General features: G+C 36.7%; 2 protein-coding genes across 2 annotated transcripts in view; one reads left to right on the top strand and one right to left on the bottom strand.

Annotated features, from left to right (window-relative positions):
• Nucleotides 1–1,453: 1,453 nt before the first annotated feature.
• On the top strand, nucleotides 1,454–4,069 carry LOC107749081 (myogenic factor 5-like). Its single transcript, XM_016564129.1, has 3 exons — nucleotides 1,454–1,906; nucleotides 3,685–3,760; nucleotides 3,844–4,069. Exons 1-3 carry the CDS (start codon nucleotides 1,454–1,456, stop codon nucleotides 4,035–4,037), a joined length of 723 nt encoding a protein of 240 aa, XP_016419615.1. The 3' UTR covers nucleotides 4,038–4,069.
• Nucleotides 4,070–11,158: 7,089 nt separating this feature from the next.
• LOC107749079 (protein lin-7 homolog A-like) overlaps nucleotides 11,159–20,188 on the bottom strand; it is a 46,446-nt gene continuing 37,416 nt past the window's right edge. The window contains exons 5-7 of the mRNA XM_016564127.1: nucleotides 16,560–16,769; nucleotides 14,853–15,064; nucleotides 11,159–11,885 (exon numbers count right to left, since the gene is read on the bottom strand). Coding sequence (XP_016419613.1) covers nucleotides 11,861–11,885; nucleotides 14,853–15,064; nucleotides 16,560–16,769 — 447 coding nt within the window. The 3' untranslated portion in view covers nucleotides 11,159–11,860. The remainder of the gene's footprint in view (nucleotides 11,886–14,852; nucleotides 15,065–16,559; nucleotides 16,770–20,188) is intronic.

The raw sequence follows: 20,188 nt of genomic DNA, 5'->3' as shown, positions 1-20,188 counted from the left end.
ATATCCGCATTGTATCTTTATTAGCTGTCAACACTGATGGCTCGAGTAAGGACCTCTATACAGCAAAAGACGGTGATTTTAAGACACTTGATCAGTGTTACGGTTATAAACGATGTGTTTTTTATTGCGTTACTGCGTTTACTCACCATTTGTAACTGCTATATTCACGTAATTGAGTGATTAAATTGAAAATGTTATCCAACAGGATGCTATGAAAATAAACATACTCAAATTTCAAGTATCCTCAAAAATACAGTATATAGCTACTGAAATGCTAAGTAATACAGTTTGTAGTAGGCATGTGATCATGGCCTTGAGCAACCTCTAAATGAATTGGTATAAATTCTAATGGTGTGGATTTCTGATTGTGTGTGATGGCAATGACATTTTTTTCAGTTTTTGAAGAAAAAGCTGGACAGTTAGAAGTAAATTATTTGCAGTTATTGTTAATTTCACACACACACACACACACACACACACACACACACACAATTATGTAGTTATTATTTCAGGTCTTTGGGGAAAAAATGTTAATGCTTGTTACAATTTCTTTTAATTGCTTTTTACAATTTCTTTCTAATTCTTATTCACAAGGTGGTACAGTAGCAGAGATCTTGCCACAAAGTTGCTAATGAGCTACTTAAAAAATGAATGAGCTTTATCTTAACTAACACGGACACGCTCCTTCTGACACCTTCATCCACAGTCCGGATCTTGAATTGTGTATCTGCGTGAGTGTGTGCCTCTGAAATGCTACACCAGCCCTTACAGCTGGGCCGCATCTGCAACGCTGCTCTTTCCTCAAGCGTAAAATTAGCCAGCAAACTCTTAAACATGGAGTCATTCTTGACCGCTTTGTTTTGAGATAATGGAAGCTACATTTATTAGTTTAGTTCAAATTTTTTAATGCATTTTTACTAAAATGAAACTCATCTCTCCAACTTTCAGGGGGCCCATGCAGATATATATCTGTGGATCTTAACTATATATGCAATCAATTGTGAACACTTTTAAAGACTTTAAATATTCAATACAAATTCAGGGACAAATTATAAGACAAAATGTGAATGGCTACACACACAAAAAAAAAAGACACAAAAACAAAAACCCTGACATAAAGTAAGATCTAAAGTAGTCAATTAAAGCAAGAGTTTCTTCACATGAATGTTTATTGATGATAATTCCCTCTTGTAATGACCGTTACACTGTTGAACTGAGTGAGAAACCACCCCTCCACACAGATGTGGGAAACTCAGTAGGGGTGTTGGGTTTGGGTGGGGATCTGGTGAGGAAGGGGGGTCTCTGAGCCCTGCCTTGGCCAATGGGGCATGGTCATTAGGGTTGACCAGTGTGGGCCCCGGCATATAAGAAGGGCCATATGGCACCAGAGAAACCACATCACTCAGAGGTCGCCCCCTTACAGATCTCTACATCTACACAAATCTAACCAATCATGGACGTATTCTCTACATCCCAGATCTTCTACGACAGCACCTGCGCCTCATCGCCTGAAGCTTTGGAGTTCGGCCCCGGAGGGGAACTGGCGGGGTCTGAAGAGGACGAGCACGTCCGGGCCCCCGGGGCCCCACACCAGCCAGGTCACTGTCTGCAATGGGCCTGCAAAGCTTGTAAGCGCAAAGCCAGCACGGTGGACCGCCGGAGAGCCGCCACTATGAGGGAGCGCCGCAGGCTGAAGAAGGTGAACCATGCGTTTGAGGCACTACGGCGCTGCACCTCGGCGAACCCCAGTCAGCGTCTTTCCAAGGTGGAGATCCTGAAGAACGCCATCCAGTACATCGAAAGCCTTCAGGAGCTCCTCAGGGAACAAGTGGAGAATTACTACAGCCTGCCAATGGAAAGCAGCTCTGAGCCCACCAGCCCCTCCTCAAGCTGTTCTGAAAGCATGGTAAATATTACTCTCTTACTCTTCAAGTCATACTGTGGGGTTTCGATGGATTGACATCATACTGAAGATCTGTCAAAACTAAAATACTCCCGTTTCCTCTTCTAGAGGGAGTTTTCCAAAGGTCAGGGCCCAAATGCACAGAAAATCCTTTTGAATGTTGATCTTTAAGGGATTCCATCTTTTTATGTATCTAGACAAGGTCTGTGTCCTTGTCTGTCTATGTTTTAGTCTTCATGTTTTATCTCAATAGCATCTATCAAATGGAGTCAGGGATGCCTCAGTCTCAGCATGACAACAATAAATTGCTGCCCACATCTGTCTGTTTTTATACACTAAGATATAAGCTTACTGCTTTTTATCTGGGAACTTCTACAGTATATGTGGCACATTGCAACATATAGTATTGATTTTTGGCTAAAAAATTAATAGAGTTTATTAAATCATCTTTGTTGTGTCTGTTTCAATGCTCAATCAACCTACAATATGCTATATATGTTAAAGACACCCAAATTGTCACTGTTTACTATGGGCTTGCTTCGCAATACATGTTTGCTAATGACACTAAGATGCATTTTGCTAGCACTGATAGCATTTATGTTTATATTATTTACATAAATTTGGCATATTCTTTGATTTGGACCTTACAGTTTAGAAAAAGCTGCATAGTTTTGCTAATGTAGCTTGGTGCTAATAATTTGGCTAATTATTTGTTGACCAGGAAAGGTCTTCTAGACTCAGTTGTTCTGAATTAGCTATGATGCAAATAGTAATTGAGATGTTACCACATCAAGCACATTTTTAGATTGACTGACAAAGCATTTTTGTTAATGAACTTTTATGTAACCAGGGAAAAAGTCTCACTGGGATTAAAATATCTACTGCAAGAGTGACATTGACATTTATATGACACTCTCAGAAAAAAAGGTACAAAAGCTGTCATTAGGGCGGTACCTTTTCAAAAGGTACATTTTTGTACATTTTAGGTACTAATATGTACACTTTAGGTACTAATATGTACACTTTAGGTTCTAATATGTACACTTTAGGTACTAATATGTACCTTTAAGGTACCAATATAGACTCTTTAGGTAAAAAGGTGTGCCTTTTGAAAAGGTTCTGCCCCAGTGACAACTTTTGTACCTTTTTTTCTGAGAGTGTGGAGACTTCGAACCATTTGTTGACAAGGATAAGCCTTCCAGATGTAAATGTTCTGAATTAGTTAGTTTGTAAACTTTTAATCAGGTAGAAAATTCACTGAGATTAAAATGTCTTTTGCAAATGTGACCTGACCAAGAAGGCTGCAGAGTTCAAACAGCAATGCTACAAACAATGTGAGATGTTGGTTCACAAAACATTTCTGACAAAATCTCAGTACAGGGTTTAAGAATGGAGGATATAGTGACTCTTAATAGCCTTAATAAAGCCTCAGTAAATCCATCCAACAGAGACTGGCAGGAAAGTGACGGCCGTACCGCATTCCTGGCTGACTGCATGAGCTGCGCTGCTGCCAGGATTTTCTGCAGATTTACTCAGAGAAAGTGTTATCTTGCACAAACTGGTGACTCAATCAATTCGCCACGCCTGAAGCCCAACATAGCGTGGGAGTCCCTCGCAAAGTAACCAGCTTGTGAAAGAAAGAGAGCCAGTGAAGTGCAGACTATGCAGTGCTGCACAAGTTGTTGTAGAGGAAGAGAACTAATCCATGTCACATATAAATCATGTTCACTGCTTTATAATTATGTATATGCTGATGGAACTTTTTGTGTTCTACACTTTAGGTTGACTGCAACAGTCCTGTATGGCCTCAGATGAATCCAAACTTTGGGAATAACTACAACTTTGAAGCACAAAATGGTAAGAAATAAGATCATTAAGTCTTTGTGAAGTCTTTGTGTTTGTCACTAATGATGCCATTTCCTCTTTCTTCATTAATCCAGCTAGCGCAGTGGACAGAACTCCAGGAGCGTCCAGTTTGCAGTGTCTGTCCAGCATCGTGGACAGGCTGTCTTCTGTAGATACGGGAGTTGCAGTGGGAATGAGGAACATGGTTGCTCTCTCTCCGACTGGAAGTGATTCCCAGTGCAGTTCTCTAGACAGTCCCAGCAACAGACCAGTCTACCACGTCCTGTGAGAGGGAGGGAGTGAGACACTCCGGCCTGGTTATCTGCTTCCACAGAACGCTCTGCAGAATCTGAATGCCTGTCATTCACATTGCATGTTTATTTATGAAGTATTTTGGATAATTTGATAATGCTTTCAAGATAACAATAAGAATTTAGTCATTGCAAACCTCCATTCAGCACAAAGATTAGCCTCAAAATCATGGCTAAAAATGCAAAACGAATCTTTACATTCTGTGTGGGCCTGGTTATAATTTGGTTTATGTGCTCGTGCTTTATATGGTCATGGCTTAAAAAAGCCATACTATCCATAAAAAATATGTCAATGTATAGACAGTGGATCTTTTTACCATGTTGACTGACTGTACAGCTGAACTGCATTGAAACTGGTTTTATTTATCAATAATAATCGTTGAGGTACTTAGTAAATGCTGTTTTTTAATATTAGCCTACTTAATGTTATCCACGACCTACCATTCTCTGTGTTGTAAATAAGATTGTACATAATTTAAATGACTGCTATTGCATTCATGTAATGTTGTTTCTGTCATATTTAATGAACATTCTTGCATAAAATTTCACAAAAATTGTATTTAATTATACCATTTGTCACTATTTGACTTGAAATGAGGAATATAATCCTCGGGTGTTTTTGAAATGCGTCTATCCGTAAAAATTGACTGCAGCTCTGTCCCAATTATACGCCATTTGTCTGCTGCTAGAAAATCATGGGTGCCAGAGGAGGACAGTTGATAGTGTGATGAGTTGGATGTTGAAAAAAGAGAGAGAAAGAGAGGAAATGAGCTCTGTGTGCCTGTTTGCTTAATGTAACAAATGTTACACATCATTCACACCTTCTTAATACCATTGTCATGAACAAATGGCCACATGCTGACACTTCAAGGTGCTGTGTGTGCGGGTAAAAGAGAGAGAGAAAGAGTCTTTGCACAAAAGAACATTAGTTGCATTAGTTTAGTTTCATTTGAAGCCCACGATATTGGGTAATGTTAAATCAGATGGTTCGTGAATGCAAACTTAGCATTATTTTTGTCATGTCAATATATATTTATGGGCGCATCATATACAGTATGATCAAAGGTAAAACTTAATCAAATTTGAATGAATTAAAATAGAAGTACTCAGAGACCGAAATTAATTAAACTTAGATAATAAAAATTTATAAATAAAAGCATTATAATGTGAATCTTTGTATTTTATCTGTAAATACTATTGCTATTCAATAAAAAAACATCAGCAAAAAGACTCAGACTTCAATAGTGACATAAGATTATATGTAAATGAAATGTAAAAAATGGAAAATACATCTTTAACTTTAAATCGCAGAGAGATGATTTTTAAATCTGTGAAAAGTAAAATAAAATAAAATAAAACTAGTAAAATACAACAGTATTTTATTTTTGTTCTTGTTAGTGAATCAAATAGAGAAACACTTAACCTTGAAGTAAAAAAAAAAAAAACCTAGAACCCTCATTAAAGTAGTTACTTTCACATTATAAAAGATGCCTATTCAGCCAAATTTTCTCTTGTAAAGAGATTCAGTAATGCATTAGAGGATCTTTCACTGAGAGTCTTTCAAACACTTTAAGTACAGTAGATTCAATTTCAGTAAGCAATCCTGTCGCCCACCTGGCTATAACTCCAAATGCAATGCAGGAAATATCCATGGCTAAAGCTACTATAATCCATTAAATTACTCATATATTGAATTTATTATTAAGCCTTTAAAAGATTTGAACCTTCCATGGATTGAATAGCATAGTATGCTCTGACTGCATGTTAAAAACTTTTCACTGTAGGCCATATAAGGGGACTTTTTCCATTAAATTTTTTACTTATCTATTTTTTTATTTACTTCTTTTAGTGTGCATTTCATTGTTAAAGTCATATTCTGTATTGGCACATATCGTAATGTCGTGACAAAAAATATATTGAACATTACACTGTGTTTCCCTAGGAAAAAGATATAGTTCACTGAACCCACGTTGACCTTTTTTGACAACAATGCACTAGTAACATTTGGCCACCAGAGTGCAGTACTTTCTCAGATGCATTTACTCTGGTAGCCAAAGACCTCCTATGCGCTGTCAGCTTTCAATATCTCACGCTTTGGTAAACAAAACGCTGTATTAAAGTTTGTAGGGAAGAAAACTTTTTAAAGTAAGATTTCCTTTTATCAGTAGCCTATATTAGTGTGACAACTGTTGACTGATATCAACAGGTTATCAGAAGCAGTAACTCTTTTCCTGCACTTGTTTTACAAATACATTTTGTTGTAGCAATCTCATCTTTTTCTAGAAGAGAAAAAAATAGTAATTGGGCAATTGATACAATAAAGGGAAAAAACAACATTTAATTTTATTATGTACACAAAACTGCTATTCCAATAAAATCAGTTCCAGACTGTCAATCTGCATTAGTGGTAGAGATTTTCAGTGACACTGCAGGTTACGTCAGTAGGTGGTGGAGACGATTCATTGTGTATTAGGAGCGAGTCATTGAATCACTCAAATAAATGATTCGTTTCGGAGACACAACGGTTGCTTTTTCTTTGGCTTCGTCTGTCTTCGACAGTCTGTCTTCCAAAATTGAGACAACATTGTGTCTAAAATGTAAGTTTCTCTATATTAACTTATTATTTATCGGACTGTTGTAGAAAAGCACTATGTTGTTGTATCACGCTCATATAAGAGAGTGCTGAGGCCCGTTTCAGAAAGGAGCTTACGTGAAAAGTATGTTACTAAGAGTTTCCCATCTCAGGGTAAATCAACTCAAGAGTTCAAGTTTCAACTCAGAGATGGTTGAACCTCCTTATTTAAACGGGCCCCAGGACATTTCAATCATATGTGGCTGTTTGAAATCTGAATGGCATTTTGATAACAGTAAAATATACTCAAAAATCAGATTGTTACAGAAAAAAAGAAATCGGCTGAAGACTTCTTGCGTTTTTGATCCAAATTTATTTTGACTGTTTATTTTGACAGTTTGCCATTTCGTGTAAAAATAAAATAAAACAAAACAAATAAATAAATAAAATGTTTGTTTTTTTGTTTGTTTGTGAAATAAATTACCTCCGTGCTCCTAATGAATCGCATTCTGTTGTTCGGATACTTTGCTTTGGAACGACCGAAAGAACCTTTTTGTAGCCATGTCCTTCCCGCGAAAATGCTGTTTGAAGTGTACCTAACTGTTACATCTAGCTGCTGATATTCAGAATGACAGCACTGTTGCTCATGAAATATTGCTTAAAGGGGTCATATGATGCGATTTAAATTTTTCCTTTCTCTTTGGAGTGTTACAAGCTCTTGGTGCATAAAGAAGATCTGTAAAGTTGCAAAGACTAAAGTCTCAAATCCAAAGAGATATTCTTTATAAAAGTTAAGTCAACCACGCCTACCTAAAACGGCTCGTTCTAACACGCCCCCACATATCTACTTCACCATGTTGGAAGATTTGCATAACGCCGCCCAAATGTTCAAGCAATGCGTCGTTTGTAATGGGTTTTATTGGTTTTGTCTCGTCTAGTGATGTCCGGATCGCGAACGAATCGTTCTATTTAACTGGATCTTTTTAGTGAACCGGTCGAACCAGTTCACCAAATCGAACTGAATCGTTTGAAATGCGTCACGTCTCCAGTACGCACTAATCCACAAATTACTTAAGTTATACGGTTTATATATATTTGGACAAGGCATGAGTCTCGTCCTGCTGGGAGACGGCATCATAGTTAAGGGGAGTAACATTTCTGTCACACGCTTGAGGTATTCGGCCAATCACAACGCACTTGATAGCTGGCCAATCAGAGCACACCTCGCTTTTTTAGAATGATGAGCTTTGTAAAAATCGACGCGTTTCAGAAAGGCGGGGCATAGAGGAGAAACAATAATGTACATTATATGGAAAATAATGTGTTTTTTTAACCTTAAACCGCATAAACACATTGCATTACACCAAATACACAACATAATGTTCTTTTTAGCAACGTCATATGACCCCTTTAAATACATAAGACAGGGATTCACCACTTTTTTTGACCAATGTTTTTCCATAAGCATCACATGATATATCTAGTTTTTTATTACTTTTTTAGACATTTGTCTGCCAATTTGAATGTCAAGTGTCAATTTTCGGTATGAATAAATCATGACATTTGTGTAAAAATCTCAATTAGACAAACAATAATAATAACAGGCGGAGAGACTAGTAATATGAATGTGATTTAATGGACAATTAATATTATGATCCCTCACCCCCTTGAGGAAGACCATTTTGTCTTCAACAGCGACATTTGCAGTCCTTTGACTGATTCTGTCATGCTGGCTGGATTTGACTCAACGCAAATCCTCGCCAAAACCTATATCTAATGAAATATTTTAGAGCAAAACACAACTTTATTATTAAAATAGTGTACATTTCCTTGACTTATATAGGCCTATAAATCACATTTTTTAAATTCATTGAGATTGGCAGGTGATGAGGCAAATCAGACATGAAGGATTTAATGTGGTTTTAATTATTCATGTTTTATCTAGTTCAACACTGAGATAAAAACAAAAGTGTCCTGATCTGCTGAAATTTATGTTGCACGTTTTAGATGTATCTGATTTAAAACTCACCAGTCCTACAGTTCCGAGTCCAAATCCACTTTGATTTAGGTAAATCAATGTACCGCTGTGGGCGTACTTTTCCCTGTGATAAATAAAATATATTAAAAAGGTCCTAGTTAGAGGTTTTACCAATGTATTTAATCTGTTGTTGTCAGGATTTTGCTCAGCTGTGTGGATTTTCTGCCAAATAATGTTACATTGACAGTATTTATGAGCATTATGTTTGTTTACTCTTTTAGCACAGATTTGAGAAATTAAAAAGCACATTTAACAACTGGATCACATCAGTAATGTGTACATATCCTGGTGCTCTTTTCCATAAACTTCTCCCATGTAGTTTCAATGTTATTTCAGTAAACATATACAGTGGAAATGTAGAAAAACATATTTATTGGCTCAACCCTCAAAATATAAGAGTAGTATATTTTTAGCTGACTTGCCAGATTATACATGGTAATTCAGTGTTTATAAAAAACAACAATAATACTCATAAGAAAATAATACAACTAATTTTACCCCTAATAACAATATAATATGCACAAAGGAGGGATGAGCTGCTGGGTTAATGAATATTAATCCTGTTGTGTAGGTGAGTAGAAATATATTGTGCTCAACTTATTCTCTTATTGTAAAAGAATTATACTGCACAAGCTAGTGACCTTCAACCTCTGTTAAAAACATCAACTGGTCATTTCTATGGATAAAACTGAATATTTTCCCATCTTTTTTTACTTTTGCATCAGTTTACGAATGCAAAACTTTAACATTTTCTGAAGACTTACCCTAACTCAAAACACATATTCTGAAGAAAATGTCACTACTGAAAAACATTCCGGCTCAATGAACAAAGAAAGTCTAGCGGGAATACTTAACTTTCTGCAGGTTACATCATTACGCAAGTAGGTGGCGACAAGTGGCTTTGTGTGTATCACTTTGTGTGTATCGAGTGAGTCACTGAATCGTTCACTCAATCGCTTTTTTAAAACCTACTGATTCATTTAGGAACGACGCACCACTAACACAATGAAACAGATTCTGCTGTGGTTTAATTTGCAGCTATTTTTGCTGGCAGAGCAAAAACTGACTAACGGTATGTGTTTAAAATGTAAGTTACTTGATTTTAGCTTTCTCTTTATTGAATTGTGTTGATTAATTGTTGCAATATGCAGTTGCTAAGGCGTTCTAAGTTGTTCCTATGTGTTTGCTCTGAATGGTTCTAGGTAGTTCAGAAACAAAGATTGGAAGCTTTGCATACACGCACATATATTTATTTATACAAATATATAATGTATAACAATTGCATATCACTTGGTATTTTTTTCGCTGTATAATAATATCAGCTTGTTCAACCTCAAAACTGCAAGTCATTAATAAGAAAGTTTGTAAGTAAACATATAAAAGGGAAGAGAATCCATTGAAATGAATTGATTGATAATCAAGGATCAAATCACCTTCACAGCTTGGAGTGATTTTGTCTATTAGGATGACACGCTTACATGTTACCCACAGTCTAAGATTACTCAAAAACCGACCAACAAAGGAACTAATTTAAGTATCTACCAAAGTCCTACGTCAGGAAAACCATCAAATCAAATTACAATAACACATACAATATTACCTTTGATTACTGGTGGTCTTCAACTACTTGCTGATTTACAGTTTTGCTTCTATAAGACTTTAACTAACAGTACAACTACAGCACTGCAATGGATAGACAGTTTGTGTTGAGGGAATGAAGCTGTGAAATAAAAATGCTATTTTATAAATAAAAACAAAATGCAGTGGCTTAATGCTTGCTTTTTAAATTGATTGTCAAAACAGGACAATGTTACAATGTTTCTAGTGAAGGAGATGGTTGGTTATGTGAAATATAACATGATACAGACCACAATTAATAATCTTTCAAACCTCTGAGATAATAAACTTGAAAATAGAACTTTAAAATAACAAAATACTATAATGATGTACCTCCATTTGTAGATATCATGTATCTGTGTTTGACATTCCGTTTGTCCTCACAGTAAATAATTTCATAATATCATGTCTGAACTATATAAATGTCTGAACTTAAAAAGAATATTTCTGAATTAGAATTAATTTCAGTAGTGACATCACAACCATAAAGCCGCATTAAAACTCTACAGCTGTCATGAATGCATGACCTGTTAAAGGTGTAGTGTGTCATTTCTGTGCCACAAAACACAACTGCGAAAATAAATTCTGTTTCCAAATATTTCTGCTATTGGTTTCCAAACATGAAGTCCTGCCCCAAACTCATGCTACTGGATGGATGCACAAATAAACTGTGCAATGTTTTGATATACCAATGCAGTGTTTACACTTTTTACTTATACTTTAATTTGTATATTAAGTTGAATTCTGAGAAAGTATATGCAAAAATGACAAAAATGACAAATGACACTTTACCTTTAAATATATGTTATATATATATATATATATATACATACATACAATAAATGTTCAAGATAATCTCCGTCAATGGCACTGTGATCTCATGGGAACATTTTGTGCAAATGATGTTATGGTTTAGTCTGACTTTTGTCACATGGTGCATAAGATACCATTTTGAAGTAACTTTATGCTCTTAAGATTAATTTCCACACCTAAAATTAACTTTTTAACCATAATTTGAAAGTAGAATGTGACAAAACAAGTGTTATTGCTAAATCTACTTTCTTTACAAAATATTCTTTGCTACAATACGGTATAAAATACCTCAGTGTTATCCAATCAAGGACAACTGACCTAAAAAGCGCTTTCTATTCACAGAGACACCAGCACCAAAAGAACCCTTCTAAAAGTTACTGTACAGCGATGTGGAAACAAAAATATAACAAAAAATAAAAACAAATAATTGAATGCTTTAGAAATGTTGAGAAAACGCATTATCACAAAACTACAAGAGGGACTTTTTAAGAGGGTCAAACCTTGTAATTGGTTCCGGACAACTGAAATATGAACAAGTGTAAAACCATGTATTCAGTGCTAGCCTTCCTCTATGCCATCATGTACATTTTTCCAAGCACCAATTTGGAACACATATCATGGAGTTTTCAACCTTTTTGAGTTGTAGGTAGTTGACTGAAAGAGGATAGTCTTCACTGGAGAACAGTAAGGGTCCTCTTCTGAGATCTCTTGGACCTCCTTATGACTGTGAGTGAGTGTATGCCAGTCTCACCCAGTGTCCTCTACTTTTTCTTCTTTTGGAATAGCCTGTGAAAAACCGAAAGGACAAAAGCTGAGAGACAAGTTGAAAGGGACAGTCAAAATGTTTGTTGGTATTTTTGGCTATTTACTTTATAACACGCAATGTAACAGGCTGGACCACTATGGCCCAATGTCTCAAGGGCAAGTACCAGTGTTGTAGTCAAGACTAGCTAATTTGGCTGAAAACTGAGTACAGTAGGTTGAATCTGATTCAAGATAGAGACTAGAAGAGTCAAGGCCAAATGCTACAGAGTCTATGACAAGACCAAGACCATAAAAATCTGGTCTTGGACTCAAACTTGAGATGGGCTTGAAACTCCAAGTTGAGCTTTATAAAATGCTTCATTTTACACAAAAGGTGGCATCACATGTATCCTCCGCAGACAAGGCATTTCCAGAATGCATTATGACAAACATTGAAGACTTGAACATATTGTACGTTTTCTGCTGATAAAGTTCCATATTTATTTGTTGGCAGGTCATATAAAGATCACCTACGGTTTGGCCCATTTCATATTATTTTTGCCACATGCTTTTTATTTGTTTCACAGAGATCTTTTCACGTATGAGCCCTCTTTTTTAAGCAAGGAAAAATCACATTTTGGATGGTTCCTACAGCATATTTTTAGAGTAGGGTCTACATCAGTTTCCTCCAAGGTCCCCCATTGTTAAAGTCAATACATGCAGACCTCTGAAACCCCCAACAAGCTACGATATTTCCTCTTGTACGTCTACTGAAATAACAAAAACGCAAGTTTCTTTTAGACACAGACATTTTTATTAACAGAAACTACAATTGAAATCCCTTGTCTGCATTTTGCTCTCTACAACTGAACTTGAACTGATCTTATTTGTTTTTCACATGTGTGTGTGTGATTCAGGTATACCCTACGTTATGGGGACAAAATGTCCCCATAAAGATTGCAATATCCAAAATCCCTGTCTGTGTAGGGACATTTTTTGGTCCCCATGAGGAAACAAGCTTATGAATCATACATAATGACATATTTTGAAAATCTAAAAATGCCTTTTTTTGTGTGAGGGATAGGTTTAGGTGTTGGGTTAGGGTAAGGGGACAGAAAATACAGTTTGTACATTATAAAAATCATTACGCCTATGGAATGTCCCCATAAAACATGGAAACCCAACGTGCGTGTGTGTGGATGGTGTGGTTTAGACAGAGTGCTCTCTGGTCACTGCGGCTTTGCTGTTTAGTCGGCATGCCAGTCTTGATAGGGGATGATCTGGGCTCAGCTGAGCTCTCTTCCCATGATCCTCTTGCCCAGACATAATGTCCCAAAAATACTCAGCAGCTCACAAGCACATATGATTTTACAGCCAAGGATTTAGCCACAAGCAAGAGATAGGCTACATAAGATATTCCAGATGGCCTTTGGTGACAAGAATACAGAGGCCAGCGCCTCTGATAGAAGTGTATCCACACGGACGTGCTTTTGAGTCGGCACTGCTTATAGCTTCATTTTAGGCTTGGCTTGTTTCTATGGCGAGGTTACAACACTGCCAACTATACTGCTGCTTAGTGCTAAGTGTGGTGTGAGGAGGCAATGAGGCGAGAGATGGGCCGAGTATCATTAATACAAGGAGATGTGCTTTGGTCTGTCTGGAAAAGACTCTGACTAATAGAATTCTCTCAGATTGTGGAGCATTTGCAAAGACGAAAGACATCTTGAGGAAATGAGAGTGCTGTTATTTCAGAACAGTGATAATGGAAGTGATAAAGGATGACTACTTTCTCTTTTTAATATTGAAGGGGAGATACTGTTTCAGAAGCTAATATGGGATGTGACAATGACATATCAATTAGCACCAAATTGAAAAAATGTTGTAAGCCTGTATGTAATAATGCATATGGAATGTACTGTATGTGTTATATACAATACATGAAATTTATGAAACATATAATAAATAAAAAGGGAATACATAATGACTTTTTACATAGTCCAGTTGTGCATTATACCTTATGTAGTCTTTACATAATCTGACCTACCTTTTCATAATGCATTGAAATTAGCATATAATATATGAACTGTTATAGGGATTGGGCAAGTTGTATCATTTCAATGTATAATAATATAATTATCAGTTGAGAACTGATTGTAATGAGTATAAGGCATTAGGGATAGTTCACACAAAAATAAAAATTCAGTTATTTACTTACCTCCATGTTGTTCCAAGCCTTTATGTCTTTAATAAATACTATTGGTTCTGCAAAACTTCTCCTTTTATATTCCACAAAGTCATTAAGGTTTGAGTAACATGAGGGTGAGTAAGTTTCGAATTTGCATTGTTGGCTGAATAATATCTGCATTATAGTCTCATAAGAAGGGATAGTTAAAAAAAAATCTGTTTTCATTTATTCACCCTCATGTTGTCACAAACCTGATGCCTTTGCATGTGGAACACAAAAGAATATATTTTGAGCATTGCTGTGATCCAAACCACATTGGACCCCAGTGACATTTATTTGAATGTATACAACATTTTTTTTTATGAGGCATTTTTCAAAATATCTTCTTTTGTGTGCCACAGCAGAAAGAAAGTCTGCTGCATATTTAGAACAACATAAGAGTGAATAAATGATGACAGACTTTTTTGGGTAAACTACCCCTTTAATGTAAAGCATTACCAAAACAAATGGTTCCATCAGTGAGATTTGCAGACTTAATAGGCCTGTAATAAAATAATGATTGATTTCCCATCTAAATAGTTCTTAATTTTGCCCTTAAGTGTGATCCTTCAATGTCTGGACAACTGCCTGATAAGCAAATCCCACTTATTGAGCTCAGTCTGTGAGGTCATCAGCACTGCTTGCCAGCTGCTTCAGTTTCAGACACAATAGCGGTCTGTTTTCGGAACAACGTCCCACTGGTGACAGGCAGCATGTAGTAACTTCTCCGTGAGCTGCCCTGCTGAGGTCCTGTTACCCTTAAAGCAATGAAAAGCCTCACCTACGACATGTGGTTCTGCTGGGCGGTCAGGTTTTGCTGCTGCTGTTGTTGCATGAGGAGCTGCTGCTGCTGGCGTCTGCGGGCAGTGCGGAGCTTCTCGAACCTCGCCTCCATCTCCTCCAGGACTTTAGGGGTGTAACGCACCACCAGTTTGACGCTGTCCTTGGCTGCTTTCAGTAACTCTACAGCCTTTTCATGGTGTTCACCCTCGACGCTCTGAGAAAAAAAATTCAGCAGTCAGTTTTTCAGAGGAATCTGTGGTTGTTCAAGTCATCTAATTCAAAGGACCGAAATGCAAACGTGTATCTCAAAGTTCAGTAGTTTATTGATGACTGCTGCAACTTTATTATATCCAAACTCGTAGCTTTGTCAGCTCAATGGTGATGAACATTCAATTACATTTTGGCATGAAAGAGCCATTAATTTCTTATTAGCTCAGGAACCGTAACATGTTTGGTTTAATGAGAAATTGCTTCTCAAATGCTGTCACAAAATGCTTTCCTATTACAGTCTTTGACGCAAATGAAATCAAATGGATCCTTTCTGAAGTCTTCTGTCATCTTTGAGCGAGAAAACAATGGACATTGGTTTCTATAAACTCAAATTACTCCTTCATGTAATAGAATTGTAACAAACTCGAATGATGGCAGAGAAGAGCAAAGAAACTTGCGTCAGCAGTGACTCAGAGCGCTTTATAAGAGTAGACAGCTTTTTTACTGAAAGATTCATTCGGATTCAGTCAAAGATTCATTCTCATCTGGCTCCAGTCTGACACATTTGAAACATTTACAGTGAATTTTGAAAAGATAAAGTCTTTTGACACCTGTCTTTTTCAGTTTTAGAAACAGTCCTGTCCAGTTTTATTATTTTAAAATGTCAAGTTTAGCCTAAGTAAAATGAAAGATTAGAAGACTTCAGTCTCTAATGGGTCTGAGCTGCTAAAATTGATTTATTAGCGTATTGTTCCATGGTGCAATCAACCTTGTAGACTGTTGGAAATGTTTGGTCATTGAGAAAAAAATCATTTTGCCGTAATAATCTCACTTCAGCCCAAACTGATTTTTATCGATTAAAAAGCCAGTGGGCCCTCTAGCGTGAAGGCATCTTGACAGCTCTACACAGCTGAAAAAAAATTAATCCCCTAAAAATTATCATTTAATTTTTTTTTTTGCACAAACATTTGAAATGAAACGAAATGAAAATTCTCAAGCTATTCCAAACCTCTGTGAGTTTCTTTCTTCTGTTGAACACACACATAAAAGATATTTTGAAGAATATTGGTAAACAAACTGTTGACAGTAGCCATTGACTTCCATTATTCCATAGTATTTTATGCAAGTTTGGAATAACTTGAGGGTGAGTAAATGATAACAGAATTTTATTTTTTTGGGTGAACTATCCCCTTTAATTTTTTTTCCCCACCTGTCAACATCAGTCATGTTAAAGGGGTCATATGATGCAATTTCAATTTTTCTTTTCTCTTTGGAGTGTTACAAGCTCTTGGTGCATAAAGAAGATCTGTAAAGTTGCAAAGACTAAAGTCTCAAATCCAAAGAGATATTCTTTATAAAAGTTAACATACCTACGTCGCTCTGTGGCAAGATTTGCATAACGCCGCCCAAATGTCCTTAAATTACACACATGCATTTTCCTTTTACAGAGTTAGAGAATAGAAAAGGTCCTTCATAACAGGAACATCCTGGCAACTCACCACTCCGTTGACGGACAGGAGTTGGTCGCCTCTCTTAAGACCGCCATGCCTCTCAGCCACGCCCCCAGGGATGATGCGGGAGATGTAGATCGGTGAGTTCTGCTCTTTTCCGCCCATCACATTGAAGCCAAGCCCCTCATCTGTCTTGGGCAGCTCCACCACCCGTGGGTGAGAATGACCCTCGCTGGCTGCAAATGCCGCCACTGTGGCCTGATAGGAACCAAAGGGTTCAAAATGTCAGTGAATGTGAAACATGACTGAGAAATAGACCAATATATCATCAAGGCTGATTAACAAAATAATATTTTGAGATGATTGGATTCGTGAACGCCATTTTCGTTGAAATATCTATAAACTGCTTGGGGATGAACCGCAATGTGTGAATTGCATGGTTTAATTCAAATTTTCTGAAGAGACGCGATCACTTGTTTTTTATTTGATATGGTTATAAATATTGATAAGTGTGCATACATGTGGTAAATGGAAGCTTAGTCTTCAGAAGACTTGGATTAAATGGCTCGATTAATGTGGATTCATTTTACAATGTCTTTCTAAATTTTTTGAAGCTTGAAAATGTTGATAGCTATAGTCTTTAAATGGACAGACAGAAATGATGAGAAAATATTAAAAAACTTAATTTGTGTTCCTAAAATGAAAAAAAAAAAAAAGTCTTATGAGTTTTGAACAACATGAAGGTGAGTGATGACAGAATTTTCATTTTTGGGTGAACAAAAACTTTAATAGGTAATGTATCTTTTCTGTTGTGATATATCAACAGACTTTGTGGCATTATTAAAACATTGCTCTGTTTGTCTGTAAATCTCAAACAGTCCAACACAGCAACATTGGCTCAACCAATGGAGTGAGGTTGGAGTAGGACTATGTGTTTGTCAGACCGAGTCTTCGGAAAACCAATATTTTCATTTTTCATTCTGTTTCACATACTTCACCTTTAAAACTTAACAGTGAGGCACATTTCAACATTCACATTTCATTTTGTGAGCAATGGACTACTTGCACAACTACTTCCGCGTTCCACTCAGTACAGCTCGGGAGTTTCCGGTCAGTGTTTAGCGCACCTACATTCAGACCATTTCTCATGAGAAAGCAGATTATTACTACGTTTTAGGGATGGCAATTTTTTTTTATAATCAATTAGTCATATTCTCTGCGTTAACAACCTGCTGAAATGTTCCTATGAATATATTTCTCTTCCAAATATGCATTCTGAATAATAAATAAACATATTTCCCCACTAACCTGCCGCAGTCCAGTGCTTGTCTTCCCATTTTTCTCTTACTGATCATATTTCATACCTGTTGAATTTACAGTTTTAAATGAATTTGACTGATAAACACCCTTACGAAAAATAACCATGGTTTTACTATAGTAAAAGTGTAGAAACCATTTTTTTTTAGTTGTATAACCAACTTTAAATACCATGGTTAAACTATGGTTAGTGTAGCAAAACCCGGGTTAATTTGTGGTTTATTATGGTTTTATTTGTAGCAAAACCACGGCTAATTTTCATAAGAGCATTATTGCTTGTGTGCGTTAGTGGTCCTATTCCAAAGTTTAAAATGGTTGAATGAATGTACGGTAACTGCCTTAAAGAAATTTAACGATGTTAAACATTTAATTCATTTTAAACAGTAACGCGTTGACAGTGTGAGACTACTTTGAATATTCATATTTTGGCATTGCTTACAGTGAAATGATTGTGAATGAAAAATGACACAGAATAGTGACAAACATATTTAATACAGATAAATAAAGGTTAATTCTGATCTTATTCATCAGATCTCACACACACTGCAGCGTCGCGATTACTAGTTTAGAGCACTGACACCCTGTGGTGAACGTATGTTTACCAGCCACTGCTTTATCAGACTGGCTTATGTTGGATTAAAACTTAAAGTTTCGTCGAGTTTGGAAAATTCTGCACACAGTAATCATCAGAATATCTCTTCTCCTGTCTCTGAAAATGTCCGGATTTTGAAATCATCCCGCGGACTCTCATTTTAATAGGCATTTAAGTTAACTAGATGATTACGGCACATTGAAAATATACATAACCGGAAATAACTGAGCTGTATTATTTCAAAACAGAAGTGCATCACGAGGCTCAGTGCAAGTAGTCCATCGTGCATTATACCTTATGTACTGTACTCTTTATATTGGCCAATATATAAAAACCTGCTCTCTAGATATCAGTTTCGAGCATTTAAAAAACCATAACAGTTGACATTACTAAGAACAAAGGATCTTCTTTGCATTCAAGACAACAATTTTTATTAGTTGATGGCATGAGACCCCATTCTCTTGAAGCACATTAGGGTGGATTGATATCTAAGAACCGTCAGCCTCAATATACACTTCCAATGCTACATTCTTAAAAGCCAAATTAAACCGCTCCACTATGACTTTACAGAGGGTTTACCTTTAGATGGACTCTTTTAGACTGTGGTCTAGTCAAACTCTTGCTTTTGTGGAAGCAGATAAATTAGCACAGGTCAGGTAGTACATCCCACATAGCCTGTAAGAATATGTCAACATGTTTGTGCTGTAAATAAAAGAGAAACTGCATCCGATAACTGCACTGCTGCCTGCATTGTTGTCTGAATTCCTCAGACTTCAGAGCTTGTTAGCCAAGCGCAACCACCAGGGGACAGAGAATGTGACGGAAGACAAAAGCACTTCCTGCTGATCCACGCTGTAGCTACAGGTGCAGCACGGTGGGGCTCCACTCATTATTAAGGCATTCACACACAGGAAACAGTGAGGGAAAAAAAACACCAAGGATTTTTGGAGAATTTGCAAGGCACTAGATTCCCAAATGGCAAACCAAGCAGTTTTCTGATCTCGGAAACTAAAAGAACAGCACCTTCCCTGTCTGAGTGTTTCGTGTCACACTGAAAGAAATGCTGTTTGAAAGTGTTCTGCATGCAAGACGCCCTCTTCCCAGTTCCTCAACCTTCCCCAGCTACATCTTCTCTGAGGAAAAAAGAAGTAGATATATAACAAACATTTTTGAAGCCTGGACTCTTTCATTTGTTTTGTCGAATTGTAAATCAGTACACTGATCAGTACACTTCATTCCCTGTGAATAGAACCCATGACCTTGGCGTTGATAGTGCCATGCTTTACTGTTTGAGTTACTGGAATGCAGGAAGTCCACCGAAAACTGAAAATCGCCATTATTTACACACTCTTGAGCCATCTCAAACCTGTCTGGTTTTATTTTTTTAATTGAAAGAAGTTTTGAAGAATCTTCACGCGACTCCATTAATAGTTACATCAGCTGTCAAGACAAAAAATTACTATTCTTAAAAAAACTATTAATTTTCAGTCTAAAATCCAGTGGAAAAGAGCAGCATGAATATTTGGTCACACTTTATTTTGAGGTCCAATCCTCGCTATTAACAACCCATTAACTATGACTTTTGCCTCAATAAACTCCTAATTTGCTGCTTATTAATAGTTGGTAAGGTAGTGGTTAAGTTTAGGTATTGGGTAGGATTAAGGATGTAGAATATGGTCACGCAGAATATGTGCTTTATAAGTACTAATAAACAGGCAATATGTTAATAATAGGCATGCAACTAGTTAATAGTGAGAATTGGTCCCTA

Source organism: Sinocyclocheilus rhinocerous, unplaced genomic scaffold, assembly GCF_001515625.1.
Source record: "Sinocyclocheilus rhinocerous isolate Xijiao unplaced genomic scaffold, SAMN03320098_v1.1 scaffold1642, whole genome shotgun sequence".
Classification (NCBI taxonomy): Eukaryota; Metazoa; Chordata; class Actinopteri; order Cypriniformes; family Cyprinidae; genus Sinocyclocheilus; species Sinocyclocheilus rhinocerous.
This window is presented reverse-complemented; position numbering and strand designations above follow the sequence as displayed.

Excerpts from the sequence above, each read along its gene's own strand:
- LOC107749081 (XM_016564129.1), top strand. The coding sequence starts at position 1,454 with ATGGACGTATTCTCTACATCCCAGATCTTCTACGACAGCACCTGCGCC. Across the intron at positions 1,907-3,684 it reads CAAGCTGTTCTGAAAGCATG|GTTGACTGCAACAGTCCTGT; the intron begins GTAAATATTACT and ends TCTACACTTTAG. Across the intron at positions 3,761-3,843 it reads CAACTTTGAAGCACAAAATG|CTAGCGCAGTGGACAGAACT; the intron begins GTAAGAAATAAG and ends TCATTAATCCAG.